General features: G+C 43.6%; 1 protein-coding gene across 1 annotated transcript in view; it reads right to left on the reverse strand.

Moving 5' to 3' along the window:
• METTL22 (methyltransferase 22, Kin17 lysine) overlaps window positions 1-15,148 on the reverse strand; it is a 151,698-nt gene that overhangs the window by 52,437 nt on the left and 84,113 nt on the right. Inside the window, exon 6 of the mRNA XM_072120770.1 lies at window positions 14,973-15,044. Coding sequence (XP_071976871.1) covers window positions 14,973-15,044 — 72 coding nt within the window. The remainder of the gene's footprint in view (window positions 1-14,972; window positions 15,045-15,148) is intronic.

A 15,148-nucleotide genomic window follows, 5' to 3' on the forward strand; every position in this document is an offset into this window, starting at 1 on the left:
GCCCATACCGGAGCAGGAAGAGCTTAGCCCCTGCCTCTGAAGAGTGGAGCAAGAAGACTAGAGTTAGTATAGTGAGGAAAGGGGTATCATCTTACCTTTAAAGGTGATACCTGAAGCCCTGCAGGACAAGCTGAAGCTTCTTATCAGGACACAGCTGCCTCCCAGCCTGCCCTCTACATCCAGGCTGGTGAACTATCTCCTGAGGCTCCCTCCAAAAGCATTCATCAACCAAAAAAAAAAAACAAAAAAGCTCTGTAGCATGTGACTCCTAGTGTGTACACCGGTCTACAAATGAGGGCTCTCATAACCCATTAACCAAGCATTTAGAGACATATGACCGGAGTCAGCAATATAAATCAATTTTTCTTTATATCCAAATGTGAAAAGACATAAAACACCAGTACATCACCATATCTTCGGCAAACAGTGTCAATTGTCCATAAAATTGTAGCACGCTAGGAGATCCTGGCTTTTCACTGAGCAACCGACGCCCGTATGGTCTAGTGTGACGTTTCGGAGGTGTGTCCTCCTTCCTCAGACATGCGTGATACTAGGTAGGTGGAGATTTAAATGCTTTCTTAATACTCATAGTTATACATAACTTATTATATAGCAAAATCTACATTAGATACCACTAACCTAGAAACGAAATACAACAGATATACATACTTACAAAAATACATTAAAATGACATTGTTCGTTCAGACCCCGAGGCTGGACGGTGTCCAACGCTGTAATCCAGTAAACTTCACGCTGAAGTAACTTTTTCTTAAGAGCGGTCTCTTCTTTTATTTCCACACTCTCTAGCACTAGCCATCTAAGATCACTGACATTATGTCTATACTCACGAAAGTGTCTGGCAACACCAGTCTCATGTTTAACCCTTTCACTGACGCTTTTAAGCTCCTCCTCCGTTTTACTAAGGAACTGTCTAATAACAGATCTATGTTCATTAAGTCTAGTTTTGATGGATCTTGTTGTTTGCCCTACATATGCCAAGCCGCACGGGCATTTTAACATATACACGACTGACTGAGTATTACAGGTAAAAAATCCTTTAATCTGTATTGGTGTCCCTTTCCTAGGGTGGTTAAAAGTGTCTCCTTTAATAATACCTGTACAATTTTGACAAAGAACGAATTTGTACATGAGAGCCAGTGGTCTGAATCTATTGGTTTGTGGACCAGATATGTGGATGATGTCTGCCTGTTGTGGAAGGGGTCTGAACAAAGTCTAGAAGAATTTATCACATATCTGAACCAATGTCATCCCCTTATTAAATTTTCTGCAGAGAAAAATAAGCAAGTAATTCATTACTTAGATGTTGAAGTGAGGAAATTTCAAGACCAATTCACCACTACTCTATATACTAAAGAAACAGATCGAAATAACCTGCTTAAACACGATAGCTACCATGCCCCTCAGACGTTTAAAGGGATCCCGAAAGGGCAATTTATAAGAGCTCGCAGGATTTGTAGTAATGATAGTGAATATCTGATTCAGATGGAAAAATTAGTTAAAAAATTTGTACAGAGAGGCAATCCGATAAAAGAAGTAGAAAGAGTTGGCATCGAAGTTTCCCGTCTATCCAGAGACCAAGTTAGGTCATTTAAACCTAAGAATAACCAAGAGAGGATATCGTATATATCCCAATTCGATAAACATGCCCATTTGGTTAAAAAGACCATAACCAAACACTGGCCTATACTTACTCACGATCCGAAGTTTGGATCACTATTCAAAAGCTGTCCAAAATTCATTTATAAGAAAGGGCGCTCGATCGCCAATGAGTTAATCAGATCTGACATCGCAGTAAAGAAAAAAACACGGCAAACGTTCTTAGCTACAAATAAAAAGGGTACATTTGCTTGCCTATCTTGTCAAAATTGTACAGGTATTATTAAAGGAGACACTTTTAACCACCCTAGGAAAGGGACACCAATACAGATTAAAGGATTTTTTACCTGTAATACTCAGTCAGTCGTGTATATGTTAAAATGCCCGTGCGGCTTGGCATATGTAGGGCAAACAACAAGATCCATCAAAACTAGACTTAATGAACATAGATCTGTTATTAGACAGTTCCTTAGTAAAACGGAGGAGGAGCTTAAAAGCGTCAGTGAAAGGGTTAAACATGAGACTGGTGTTGCCAGACACTTTCGTGAGTATAGACATAATGTCAGTGATCTTAGATGGCTAGTGCTAGAGAGTGTGGAAATAAAAGAAGAGACCGCTCTTAAGAAAAAGTTACTTCAGCGTGAAGTTTACTGGATTACAGCGTTGGACACCGTCCAGCCTCGGGGTCTGAACGAACAATGTCATTTTAATGTATTTTTGTAAGTATGTATATCTGTTGTATTTCGTTTCTAGGTTAGTGGTATCTAATGTAGATTTTGCTATATAATAAGTTATGTATAACTATGAGTATTAAGAAAGCATTTAAATCTCCACCTACCTAGTATCACGCATGTCTGAGGAAGGAGGACACACCTCCGAAACGTCACACTAGACCATACGGGCGTCGGTTGCTCAGTGAAAAGCCAGGATCTCCTAGCGTGCTACAATTTTATGGACAATTGACACTGTTTGCCGAAGATATGGTGATGTACTGGTGTTTTATGTCTTTTCACATTTGGATATAAAGAAAAATTGATTTATATTGCTGACTCCGGTCATATGTCTCTAAATCCCTCCAAAAGCATCTCAGCACTCCATCTACCTGTTAAAGGCACGTTGCTGCGGTTCCTGCCGGTTCAAATAAAGAACTGTAAGTTGTTTTCTTCAACTTCTGTCTCCGTCTGGTCCCTGCTAATACGGCTGCCTTCATCACAGGCACCCTGTCCATCACGCAGAGGCTCACACTCGGGAAATTAAGGGGTTGCCCCAGGGAGATCCGCTATAGCAGCCTCTCCCTCATCATTTCTTGCCAACACCACCCTGCTGGAGACCTGCCAGGCTGTAGGACAGCCCTCCGGTTCCCCCCGTACCAAGCACCATGACAATAGTGTGCTTAGGCCGCAACCGCAGCCACTCCGGTACCGCGGGCCCCGGCTGTCTCCAGGCCTCTCCTCAAGGGCTAGGCCCCGGTGGGGGATGTTGCAAGTGGCGTCACGAACAGGATTGATACTTCTGTGCCTTATTACGGCATTAAAGACTTTCCTTTATTAAAGACTGTGCTGCCTAACCCTGCTGCCATCCGGGTTTAGGCCCAAGTGATTGTGTGCATTACTACTTTGAACTGTGTTATACTGCTGCCACGTGCTGTCGAGCTCCGCTCTGCTACATCCGGTGCTGCTGCGCCTGAAGCATTTACCTCAGAGGCGTGTGGCGCAGCAAGTATTTCCAGCCCGCCAAATCCTCACTGGCGGGAAACCCAGAGACATCGCTAAGCTCTGCCCCCTGCGCGTATGGCGCGAATCCTGCCTCAGCGCGCTGTGGCACAGCAGAAAATTCAGCCCGCCACAGCTCCTGGCGGGAAAGACTCAAGCTCCGCCCTCTGGCGCGAAACTCTCCAGCACTGCAACGCCAGTGAGAGCCCACGAGGTACCTCAGAGTCAGCGCAGCCGCCATCCAGCATCAAAGAGGTTAATCGGCCATCTTGGATTTCTCCACGTGCTGTCTCTTGTCCTGCTGACATGCCGCACAGCCTCCGAGATGAAGAACCAAGTGTCGCATGGCTTGCCCACGAGCCTCGGGCCCCTTCCTCTGCTGCACCGCTTACTGCTGTCTCCCGTACGCAGTCTTCAATGGCGGATTCTCCACAGCGGCTGCCTCCTCCGATGACAGACCTCCTGAGGACCACCGCGGATGTGAGTACCATGGCCCCCAGGGCCTATATCACAGTGACTGTGACTATATCTCCCTTAGCCCCGGCTGGGGTACAGTCCGGCCTCCCTGCAGAGGGCCAACATCTACCCATAGGAGGCCCGGCTACAAAAGGGACTCTCTTAAAGGGGCCTGACCCCTTATCTAATGCTGCTGATCGTCCTGCGGAGTGTCCAGGACCACCTGCTAAGAGGCCCAGGCTGTCCGGTGAGAACGCCCTGCCAGCTACAGAGGTTACCACCGCCAGAGCAACAGCGCCCCCAAGAGCTACAGGTCAGTCCCGGAACAACAATCCTTCAGCTGTCAGCAGTGAAGAAGTTACAGCTCCTGCGGTCATCATCATGCGCTCCACAGCGCCCCCAGCTACAGAAGGTCAGCCAGAGAAGTGCCTGTCTCCTTCCTTTGCTGAGATGCCTGCCGCCGCAGATGACCTCCCTGCTGTTCCAGCTCCAGCTTCTGAGTGTTCCATGTCGGCAGTTCCAGTTTCTACCACCAGATGTCTTCAGGTGACAGATCTCAACACTGCTTTCTTCACCCAGGCTGATGATGTCCATGCTGCAGTTCCTGCTTCCATGCCTGCAGCCATTGCTCTTGAGCAGCAAGATTAACCCCTGAAGGGCTGTAGCCCACTTCAGGTACTGTGAATATTGTACATATGTATATTTATTACTGCTATCCCATTTGGGCTGAGCGCCCGCTCACCCTTATTTATCTCAGTCAAGAGACATATCTTGCGCTGCCTACTGTCATGTGCTATGATAGCACCCTTTCCTCTGCCACCGCAGGAATTCCTTCAAGGGACTATGTCCCTCTACACTAGAGGAGACCCTTTGCTTCTTAGTGCACTTTTCCCCACATCAAGGGCTGTACGCAGAAGATGAACTTTGTTAATAAAGACCTTTTGAGAGACTTTCGCCGGATACTATCAGGAAAAGTTGCCATGTAATTTATTATTATTTTGCACTTAATGCCTTTCCTTTTAGGTACAGACATTATGTTTGCACTTCCATGCCTTTCCTTTGCAGGAAAAGAGACATTTGAACCTGCTACCTTGAGTAGCCTATCTATCTGTAACGTTGTAATGTTATAAGATGTGTACCCATTGGGCTTCTAAACCAGTTTGCACACTGTCAAAATTATATGCCAGTAGTCTGCATTACCCCTCTAGGTTGTAGTGTGGCTGTGTCGGACCGTCTTTTTGTAAAACACTGACCGCTACCTTATCCCCCAAACCGAGGTTTGCACATGGGGGTAGTCCGTAAACTGCGGGTCCTTCGGGGACCGGGGGTGTTACAGAGTTAGCACCTGGATGCCACCCATACTATGGGTAAGGATGTCAGTCAGGAGGTACTCGTGTTGCATATGCTAACGCAATGCAGATATACACACTATATAATTGTCGCCAGGGAAGAAGTGTTGATATAACAAATATACAGGCCTTGGTGCAAGGAGTGGATTACAGTACATGACACCACACCTTTCCTACTGTACAGTTCGGTTTAATGGCGTCAGCGACCAACAGTCAAGCACTTACATGTTTTTGTCTTAGCCCGACACCAACCCAGGTGCCTGTCTCCAGGACCATGGGCGGTTTGTCCCTACACCTCACATAGCCTGCACTTCCCCGAAGTGCCCGTATCCACCTCTGCGCCCCAAGCCATCTGTAGTCGAGCCGAGGGCGGCTCTTTCAATTGCCCCCGGGGTATGCAACACCCTCGCCGATGCAAGGCGAGGGAGTGTTTGCGAATACGCCCCACCTGCATGTAACCACATTACACTACATGGTCCTTATAGGACATAGGGGATATTGCGGTGGTGAATCCTGCCTGGCAAGGCAGAAGTTAAATTTGTGTATGATGCAAGATTTTATCTATCATTCAATGTCTTGTGTTACACCCTGTCCTCTGTAAGCTGAGATGTGATTGGAGGAGCAGCCACCACCTGACCAGAGGGGAAGTAATAAAACCCCTGGCCAGGAATGTTCTGGAGTTCTTTTCTAGGGGCTTAGAAGCCAGGAAGAGCTTAGAGTCTTAGAGACTCAGTGAGTGAGTGAGCAATCTCAGTCTAGCCCATACCGGAGCAGGAAGAGCTTAGCCCCTGCCTCTGAAGAGTGGAGCAAGAAGACTAGAGTTAGTATAGTGAGGAAAGGGGTATCATCTTACCTTTAAAGGTGATACCTGAAGCCCTGTAGGACAAGCTGAAGCTTCTTATCAGGACACAGCTGCCTCCCAGCCTGCCCTCTACATCCAGGCTGGTGAACTATCTCCTGAGGCTCCCTCCAAAAGCATCTCAGCACTCCATCTACCTGTTAAAGGCACGTTGCTGCGGTTCCTGCCGGTTCAAATAAAGAACTGTAAGTTGTTTTCTTCAACTTCTGTCTCCATCTGGTCCCTGCTAATACGGCTGCCTTCATCACAGGCACCCTGTCCATCACGCAGAGGCTCACACTCGGGACATTAAGGGGTTGCCCCAGGGAGATCCGCTATAGCAGCCTCTCCCTCATCATTTCTTGCCAACACCACCCTGCTGGAGACCTGCCAGGCTGTAGGACAGCCCTCCGGTTCCCCCTGTACCAAGCACCGTGACAATAGCGTGCTTAGGCCACAACCGCCAGCCACTCCGGTACCGCGGGCCCCGGCTGTCTCCAGGCCTCTCCTCAAGGGCTAGGCCCCGGTGGGGGATGTTGCAATTGCCTTAAAGGGAAACTGCTAGGTAGATTTGCCCTATATGCACTCCTATACTTTTTCCCTCTGTGCCCACAATGAAAAAAATGAAGCCAGGTATAGCATACCCAGCTTCACTGTGCATGTGCCGCAGGCTTCTAATACCCCGTACCATGGAGGGTGCCATTCTTATTTTCACCAATTCCCATTTAAAAAAATATAATGTAAAAAAAACCTCCAGTGAAAACACAACTTTCCAACCATGAACCAACTTTCACACATAATGCTCTTACATTTTTGCAATGTAGCCCTTCCTCTTTCTCTCCATTGCGATTCCTACATATTTACTCCCCTGGTTTGTCAATATCCCATAATTCTTCAGCGGGCTATGATTATTCCTTTCTTCTATATTTTCTTAAACAGACTGAGATATCATAAGGGTACAGTCAGGGAATAGAAATTTCACCTGAGAGCTGTGCTGCCAATGTATTGGAGGCTGTGCTGCTATGTGTAGTCTTCCGCTTCGTCTGTATGGAAGGCCGTGCTGAGACTTGTAGACCTCCATACTTTCTCTTCTGCTGCTGTATGGGAGGCTGTGCTGGAACTTGTAGTCTTAACCACCGCTCCGCCGTTGCTGGTGTATTGGAGGCAATGTATGGGCTTCTAGTCCTCCCCACCTTCTCCTCTGCTGTTAATGTATGGAGGCTGTGCTGGGCATTTTATTTGTGAGGGGAGGCTGCTGGACATGTTTATTGGTGAGGGGAAGCTGCTGGACATGTTTATTGGTGAGGGGAGGCTGCTATTGGTGTCAATTTTTTTTTTTACCAGTGGTTTATGTATTTCCCACCCTAGGTTTATACTTATGTCAATAAGATTCCCCAGCTTTTCATAGAAAACTAATTGCCTCTGATTATATCCGGGTCGGCTGATACTAGAGTATAAAAAGTATACAACCGGGTCTGTAGCTTTTATGTCTCCAGGAATTGTGTACACTCCTCTGTATTTCTGTAAATGGCTTATTAACATTTTCTCTTAGCATATGTATCATTATGTATATTACCACAAGCCCAAGACATAGAGCTCATAAAAGGAAACAATAAATCCTTCAGACATCATTGTAATGATTGTTCCCCTCTCCCTGCTCACAATGTAATAGCCATGTTGTTCCAGCGGCTCTGGACTTCTAAATCATCTGATGATGATCCAGGAATATGACTAATGCCCCGAAATGTTAATAAATCAGATGAACTTGATGTTCCACACTAATAATTTAGCAAGGTGTGACGATGACCAGACTGTACTGAAGGGCTTCTTTTCACAATGCCGTTTGATAAAATTGATGATACTAAATACATTAACATTGGGGTATTTTCCTTGGTGTGTGATAATAACAGATGGCGTAATATTTCTGATTTACATATAAACCAACAATGCCAACTGTCCGCGTAACCCTTGTCAATATGAGCTCCCGCTTATTTGAATTTGACTTTTGAATTATTTGCCATTCTAAAGAAGAGTGTTGGTGAAACTAAATGAGCTGGAATTTTATTTCATGAACAGCCACTAACCTTTCATCAAACTGTGCATAAATTAACCCCTTAATGCAGTTTCCTTGCTTTTTACTGTATTTGGCACACTAAATATTTCATGAAGTGTAGGGGAAAGCTGAAAAAACTACAGTACAATGAAAACAAACAAACACACAGCTTTCACATCGGTCCAGATGATGCATCCCCTTTACTCTTTGGGTCAGGTATTTAACGGAGATCTATCATCAAAATCAAACATGGTAAACCAGGGACACTTGTACAGAAAGTATGTAGACCACTTTTAATTTTTCGCTCTTAGTTTCATTGCAGCCAATTGGTAAGATCAATAAAAATGTTCTATTTTGTGCTCATTAATGTACACTCTGCGCCAACCCTGAAAAAATGTAATAAATTAGCAAAAATATCTAAATAAGAAAAACTGAAATATCACATGGACACAAGTATTCGGCCTCTTTGCTCAGTATTGAGTAGAAGTAGCTTTTGAGCTAGTACAGCCAGGAGTCTTCTCGGGAATGAAGTGATAAGTTTTTTACACCTAGATTTGGGTGACCCCTGGCTGGGCCAGTCAAGAATGGTCACAGAGTTGTTCTGAAGCCACTGCATATTTATCATATACCGACGCACGATAGCCCCGCGGGTACTTTGCCGCAGAGCTACACATCAAGAGGCTTGACGTGGCACAGAGGCCCTGATAACACATGCCCCGTTGTCTTGTTGGATGGTTAACCTCTGGTCCAGCCTTAGGTCCAGAGCACTCTGGAAGAGGTTTTCATCCAGAATATCTCTGGACTTGGCCGCATTCATCCTTCCTTTAAATGTAACCAGTGGTACTGTCCCTGCATCTGAAATACTCATCCATAACATGATGCTGCCACCACCATGTTAGGATTGTATTTGGCAGATGATGAGCAGCGCCTGGTTTTCTCCACACACACCGCTTAGAATTAACGCCAAAAAGTTCAATCTTCATCTCATCAGATCAGAGAATCTTATTTTTCATCTTGGTCTGGGGGTCCTTCATGTGTTTTTGTGCAAATTGTATGCAGCTTTCAAAGAGGCTTCTGTGAGTACAAGAGGCCCGACCGGTGGAGGGCTGCAGTGATAGGTGACTTTGTGGAACTTTCTCCCATCTCCCTACTGTATCTCTGGAGCTCAGCCACAGTGATCTTGTGTTCTTCTCTATCTCTCTCACCAAGGCTTTTCTCCAACAATTGCCAAGTTTGGCTGGATGACCAGGTGGAGGAAGAATTGTGGTTTTTTTTTCAGGTTCTGATCAGTGATACAAAAATACCACACTATACCAGTACAGTGTCAACATGCTGGATCTGTATGAGAGCCTACCACCAGCAAGGTCTGTTGTGGCTTATTCTATGACCCCTATGAGTGCCTTGGAGAAGCTTTCGGCTGTCATTGCAACAGATTACCAGCCAGGCAACGATCCTCTCCAATATGATGGCATGAAGAGAAAAAAATACTCTTAAGCGTTTCTGGAGAATATTTTTAGTGGAGGAAGTGAAAATTTGTAGTTTCTTTTGGCACACAACAGCATTAAATGCAATACTTAATATAACAGCTCATGGCTGTTATTTTAACCCTTTAACAGGGTTTGCCCATGAAAGAAAATTCTCAAATTTCAATCCCCTAGTGATGTTTACATAATAAAGATCATTTTTAACCCCTTATTTTGCAATTTCACTCAGTTTTATTGCTGTTTTAGCTCCTATAACTGATGGTCAGTGTAATATTCCAGGGTGTGGGCGGGGACTCTCTAAGCAGACACTTCATGATCCCTCTCATGTGCTGACAGTGTGGTTAGATTATCGGAGTCCAGGTTTATATACATTTAATTTAGCTTCTGAACATTTACTAGTATCTGACACAGAAGTAAAGATGAGACAGATCAGAGATGAGATCCGTGAGATGCATAAAACATTCTCAGCTCTGCTACATCTCAGCCATAACATACACTCCCAATACCTTATATGTCTGTTAGTGATGTGTCGTTCAAAGTCTGCAATAACTGGTATTATATTTTGACAGACAACTTGGGATGTTTATTTTTAAACATGGGATTTATTTTATTATTATATTAACTTTTTACATTTTTTTTTTACTACAGTATTTTTCAGACCCCCCTAGGGTACTTTAACCCAAGGTTGTCTGACTAGATTTTCCACATCATGTATTACATTGTATAAATCGCACATTTTAATAGATCTGCTAAAACGAGACAGCCTTGGGTCTTGTAAAGACCCAAGGCTGTCATGGCAACAGTTCATCTTTCCCCTATGACATCACGATGACCTTACATCACCAAAACAAAGATGGCGTACCTACACACACCGCGCCATTTTTTTAAAATGCCACTGACGGCTTTGCTGGCAACGATTAGAGGGTGTTAGTGGTGGGTGTTTGCTGTAATATGCAGTGAGCCCTCTTCATATTTATTTTAGCACTCCATGACATTATATATATATATATATATATATACATACACATCATGGAGCTTTAAGAGGTTAATGGACTAGGTGTCAGTTCAAATCAGCAGTAGAGTGTGCCCTGAATCGTTTCTTAACTTTATAAGAGGGGGCTAACTAGCCCTAAGGCACCATGACCAAGGAATAAAACTTAACCTTTATTCATATTAGTTTAAATATACAATGAACGAGAATTTATGACTAAAAACACAGGGTTGCATCAATGGAGAGTGTCTAAGTGTCCCAGTGCTGGTTTCCGGATTTGCCAGCCTAGGTAATAAATGTATCACAAATGCATTAGTGGGGAAGACTTCTGTAGTGGGTGTGAATTTTGTCTCTCAAGTGAGACTTTTTTTGGTAGGGTATATGTATTTAGACTGTCCAGGTAAGTGAGTCCAGGAGAGTTCAGTTCGCACTCCCTGGTCAGATCAATGTGGTTTATCCACCATATTGTCCAAATGAATTGTTAGATAGATATTCCTCTTATTACACTGTACCCCTACGTAGGATCCAAGTGAGGTGGACCAGTGTTATGCCACTGTATGGATTTTACAATGAGGTGGAAATCCTTTTCTATTCCTACATTAGAAGATCTTATAACTGAGATTAATCAGATATATTCATATGAAGCGGCATTAGCATATGGTTTCCTCAAAAATATGGCAGCCCTGGATGTCCTCCTCACGGGCTGTAAGAATTTTTTTCCTGGACTCAATTTGTAAGAGTAATCCCCTGCAAGAGTTTCTGGTTCCTCTTTCCTTTTATTTTGTTATTATACAATTTATTTCTGATTATTTGTCTGATTATCTAATTTTCAACAGATAAGCAACTTTCAGAGATAGCCGGTATATTTGTATAGCTTTTATTTGAGAACATATAGCGTCAGATTTCAGATGTATGCAAGTAGCTGTTCAATACTATGTACTTACCAAATTGTACTGGATTTCATGCTTGTATTTGTTAAAATTAATAAAAACCATTGAAGTCGAAAAAAACAAACTTATCCTATGATAAATGTGTTACTTATAAAATACAGAAACTTTAAACTCCTGGCAGTGCCATCCATTTTTTGAGCTGTGGTAAAACCCACGAGGCTCATTTGCAGTATACAGATAAAACGTAAACCTTCGGATTAAGCAAAAGGTCATTCAGCAGTGTATATCTTAAGAAGCTGCAAACTACACCAGCAGATGCCTTATTTTAGAAAGGTTAAAAGTGATGGATTAACAAATGCGAATCTGAAACACTGTATTTTCTTATACTTAAATTAAAATAAAATATAGCCAATTCTTACAAAACCAAACACAATTAGACATACCAAGAAATGTCTGGATTTCTTCTTAACGTACATATTAACACTGGGACTGAAAAATCTTTGGACAGCCAGCCCAAATCAAATGGATGTGGCAGGCCTAGAAAATGTATCAACAAATCATCTAGTCTCTGTAGTGATCTATACACAGAACATGCCAGTGTGACGGTCACTGTGAAGGCCAGTGGTTGGAATTAATGAAATATCATCGGCACACGTTATTTAACCCTAAGGCTACATTCACACGAACGTATGGAGGACGTATATACGGCCGACGTATATACGGCCGATATACGTCCCCCATACACTCCTATGGGCGCACGGCACCGTACCGTTCCGTACCCGGGAAAAAGATAGGACCTGTCCTATCTTTTCCCGTAATACGGGGCCGTGCGCCATAGGTTGCTGCGCTCACCTCCTCCTCCTCTCCCCGTACACTGCCGTTGCCCGCTACAGTACGGTACAGGCGGGCAACGGCAGTGTGAATATAGCCTAAGTCATAGCTCCAACCGTCACAGATTTTGCGGGACAGTCCCGGTTATTCACCTCTGTCCCGCAGTCACGGGCAGCTGGGAGATAGTCCCGGATATTCTATCCAAGTCTCGCACTGAGACTGTTTGGGCTATGTGTCCCACCTAGTAAACTTTCAAAGCCAGAACTTGCTATACTGAATGACTTCTACAGACATCGGGCATATATGGTCTCTACGCCGCCCAGGGCTTCCCCAGACACAATGGGGCTCATTTACTAAGGGTCCATGGACCGCACAAATGTTGGATATTCCGACGATCACCGATTTGCACTGCATTTAAAAGTGTATTGTGGCGCACATGATCGGATATTCATGCGACACAAATCGGGGGGCGGGCCGTCGGACGATTCGACGGATTCGGACTGAGTGCAGGATTTAACATTTACGTTCAAGTACGCTATTTATTTTATCAACCTTCCCTTTCAGAAGCCATAACTTTCTAAATTTCCTATATCACGCAAAATATTGTTTTTTTGCTAGTTGTGTTGAGATTTTAGTGGAACTATATTCAGGTCAATCTACTGGTAAACTTTAATAACCCTTAAAAAAAAATGCCATTTCTGACACTATTCTTAGATGAGGTATAAAGAACATAATGGCCCACATTTATTGAAGTGTTTGTGCCAGTTTTCTGTCTGACTTTGCACATTCTTTTTAGTGCAAACTGCTCGCACATGTATTTATAAAGTGTCTGCTCTGACGTACTGGGGCAGATTTATCAAGCTGTCTGAAAGTCAAAATATTTCTAGTTTCCCATGGCAATCAATCACAGCTCAGCTTTCACTTTACCAGTCAGTGCTCATGAATATTTTAAAGGGGAGTGTGATTGGTTACCATGGGCAACTAAAAATATTCTGACTTTCAGACACTTGATAAATCTGCCCCACTGTGTCTGACAAGATGGAAAAAAATGTGCACCTAAAGGAGAGTGTTATTGCTTAGTCCAGCTATGTGCCTCAACTCTGTCAGCATCACAAATCTACAGCATGAACAAAGTGCAGCAAAAAATGGTGCATTCTGCAAGAGGGGGCGCCAGATTCATGAAGACTGAATCTGTTGCACACTGTTTGCACTATTTCTGATAAACATGGACCAATAAGTTGCTTGTTTTGAGCAAGACAAGTTGTAGTTGTTGTTTGTTTTCCTATTAACTTGTGAGATGATTCAACAAAAAATTCATTTTTCACTCCCCACATTCAAAAATCTGTAACAAATTACACTTCAAAATTGTGGTATTTAATATTCCATGCCGTGTACCGGGAAGCAGGAAAAAAATTCCAAATGCAGTGAAATTGGTAAAAAAACGCATTTGTGCCGTATTCTTGTGGGCTTGGATTTTACGGATTTCACTGTGCACCCCAAATGACATGTCTACTTTATTCTTTGGGTCGGTACGATTATGGGGATACCAAATTTGTATAGGTTTTATAATGTTTTCATACATTTAAAAAAATTAAAACCTCCTGTACAAAATTTTTTTGGGGGATTTTGCCATCTTCTTGCGCTAATAACTTTTTCATACTTTGGTGTACGGAGCTGTGGGTGGTGTCGTTTTTTGCGGATTTTGATGACGTTTGCAATGTTATCATTTTTAGGACTGTACGACCTTTTGATCACTTTTTATAGGATTTAAATTTTTTTTTAAAATGGCAAATAAGTGCCATTTTTGACCTTGGGCGCGATTTTCCGTTACGGGGTTAAACGCAGTGAAAAATCGTTATCATATTTTGATAGATCGGGCATTTTCGGACGCGGCAATACCTAATGTGTTTATGATTTTTACTGTTTATTTATATTTATATCAATTCTAGGGAAAGGGGGGTGATTTGAATTTTTTGGTTTTTTTATTATAATTTTTTTATTTTAACTTTTTTTTTATTTTTATTTTTACTATTTTTAAGACTCCCTAGGGTACTTTAACCCTAGGGTGTCTGTACGATCCTATCATATACTGCCATACTACAGTATGGCAGTATATGGGGATTTTACTACTCATACATTACAATGTGCTGACAGCACATTGTAATAAATGGGTTAACCCGAAGTAGCTTCGGGTCTTCGTGAGACCCGAAGCTACCATGGTGACGGATCGCCGCTCCCCGATGACATCACGGGGATCGAAGATCCACGGAAAGATGGCGGCGCCCGCGCGCTGCCGTCTTTTTGAAGCCGCCGCCACCTTTTCCGGCGGAGATGAGCGGTAAAACACCCGCAATCGGTGCCGGCACCGATCGCGGGTGTTACCGGTAAGCCTTTGCTGCAATATGTACCTCTCCATGTACCGGGACCCGACATGTGACGTACTATTACGTCACATGTCGGTAAGGGGTTAAACGGGTTTTCCGACAAAGGCAAGTTAGGCCCTATTCATGGGATAGGGCCTAACCTGCTCATCAGTGGGGGTCTCAGTGCTGATACCCCTGCAGATCGCAATAACGAGGGGTTTGACTGACCCCTCCCCGCTCCTCAGACTAATGGAGCAGATGGCCGTGCATGACCATTCTGCTCCTTTTATCTCTATAGCGATATGGAGATCGGTGAGCGCAACGCTCGGCAATTCCCTCCGCTCTATAGAGATTACAGTTCAACACAAGAGAGAAAACACAATATCACCTGGTGTTTTTGCAAGGTATTTGTTCAGGGATATATTTCTTTCGCACATATCAAGAAGATCTTCTCCAACATCTACAAGAGAAAAATGAGACAGAGTCACAATGGTTCAGATAGTTTTGACGTGTTCATACTTTTTTCAAGAAAAAGTCTGTCCCATTGCTTATAAATTGACAATG

Source organism: Engystomops pustulosus, chromosome 8, assembly GCF_040894005.1.
Source record: "Engystomops pustulosus chromosome 8, aEngPut4.maternal, whole genome shotgun sequence".
NCBI classification, from domain to species: domain Eukaryota; kingdom Metazoa; phylum Chordata; class Amphibia; order Anura; family Leptodactylidae; genus Engystomops; species Engystomops pustulosus.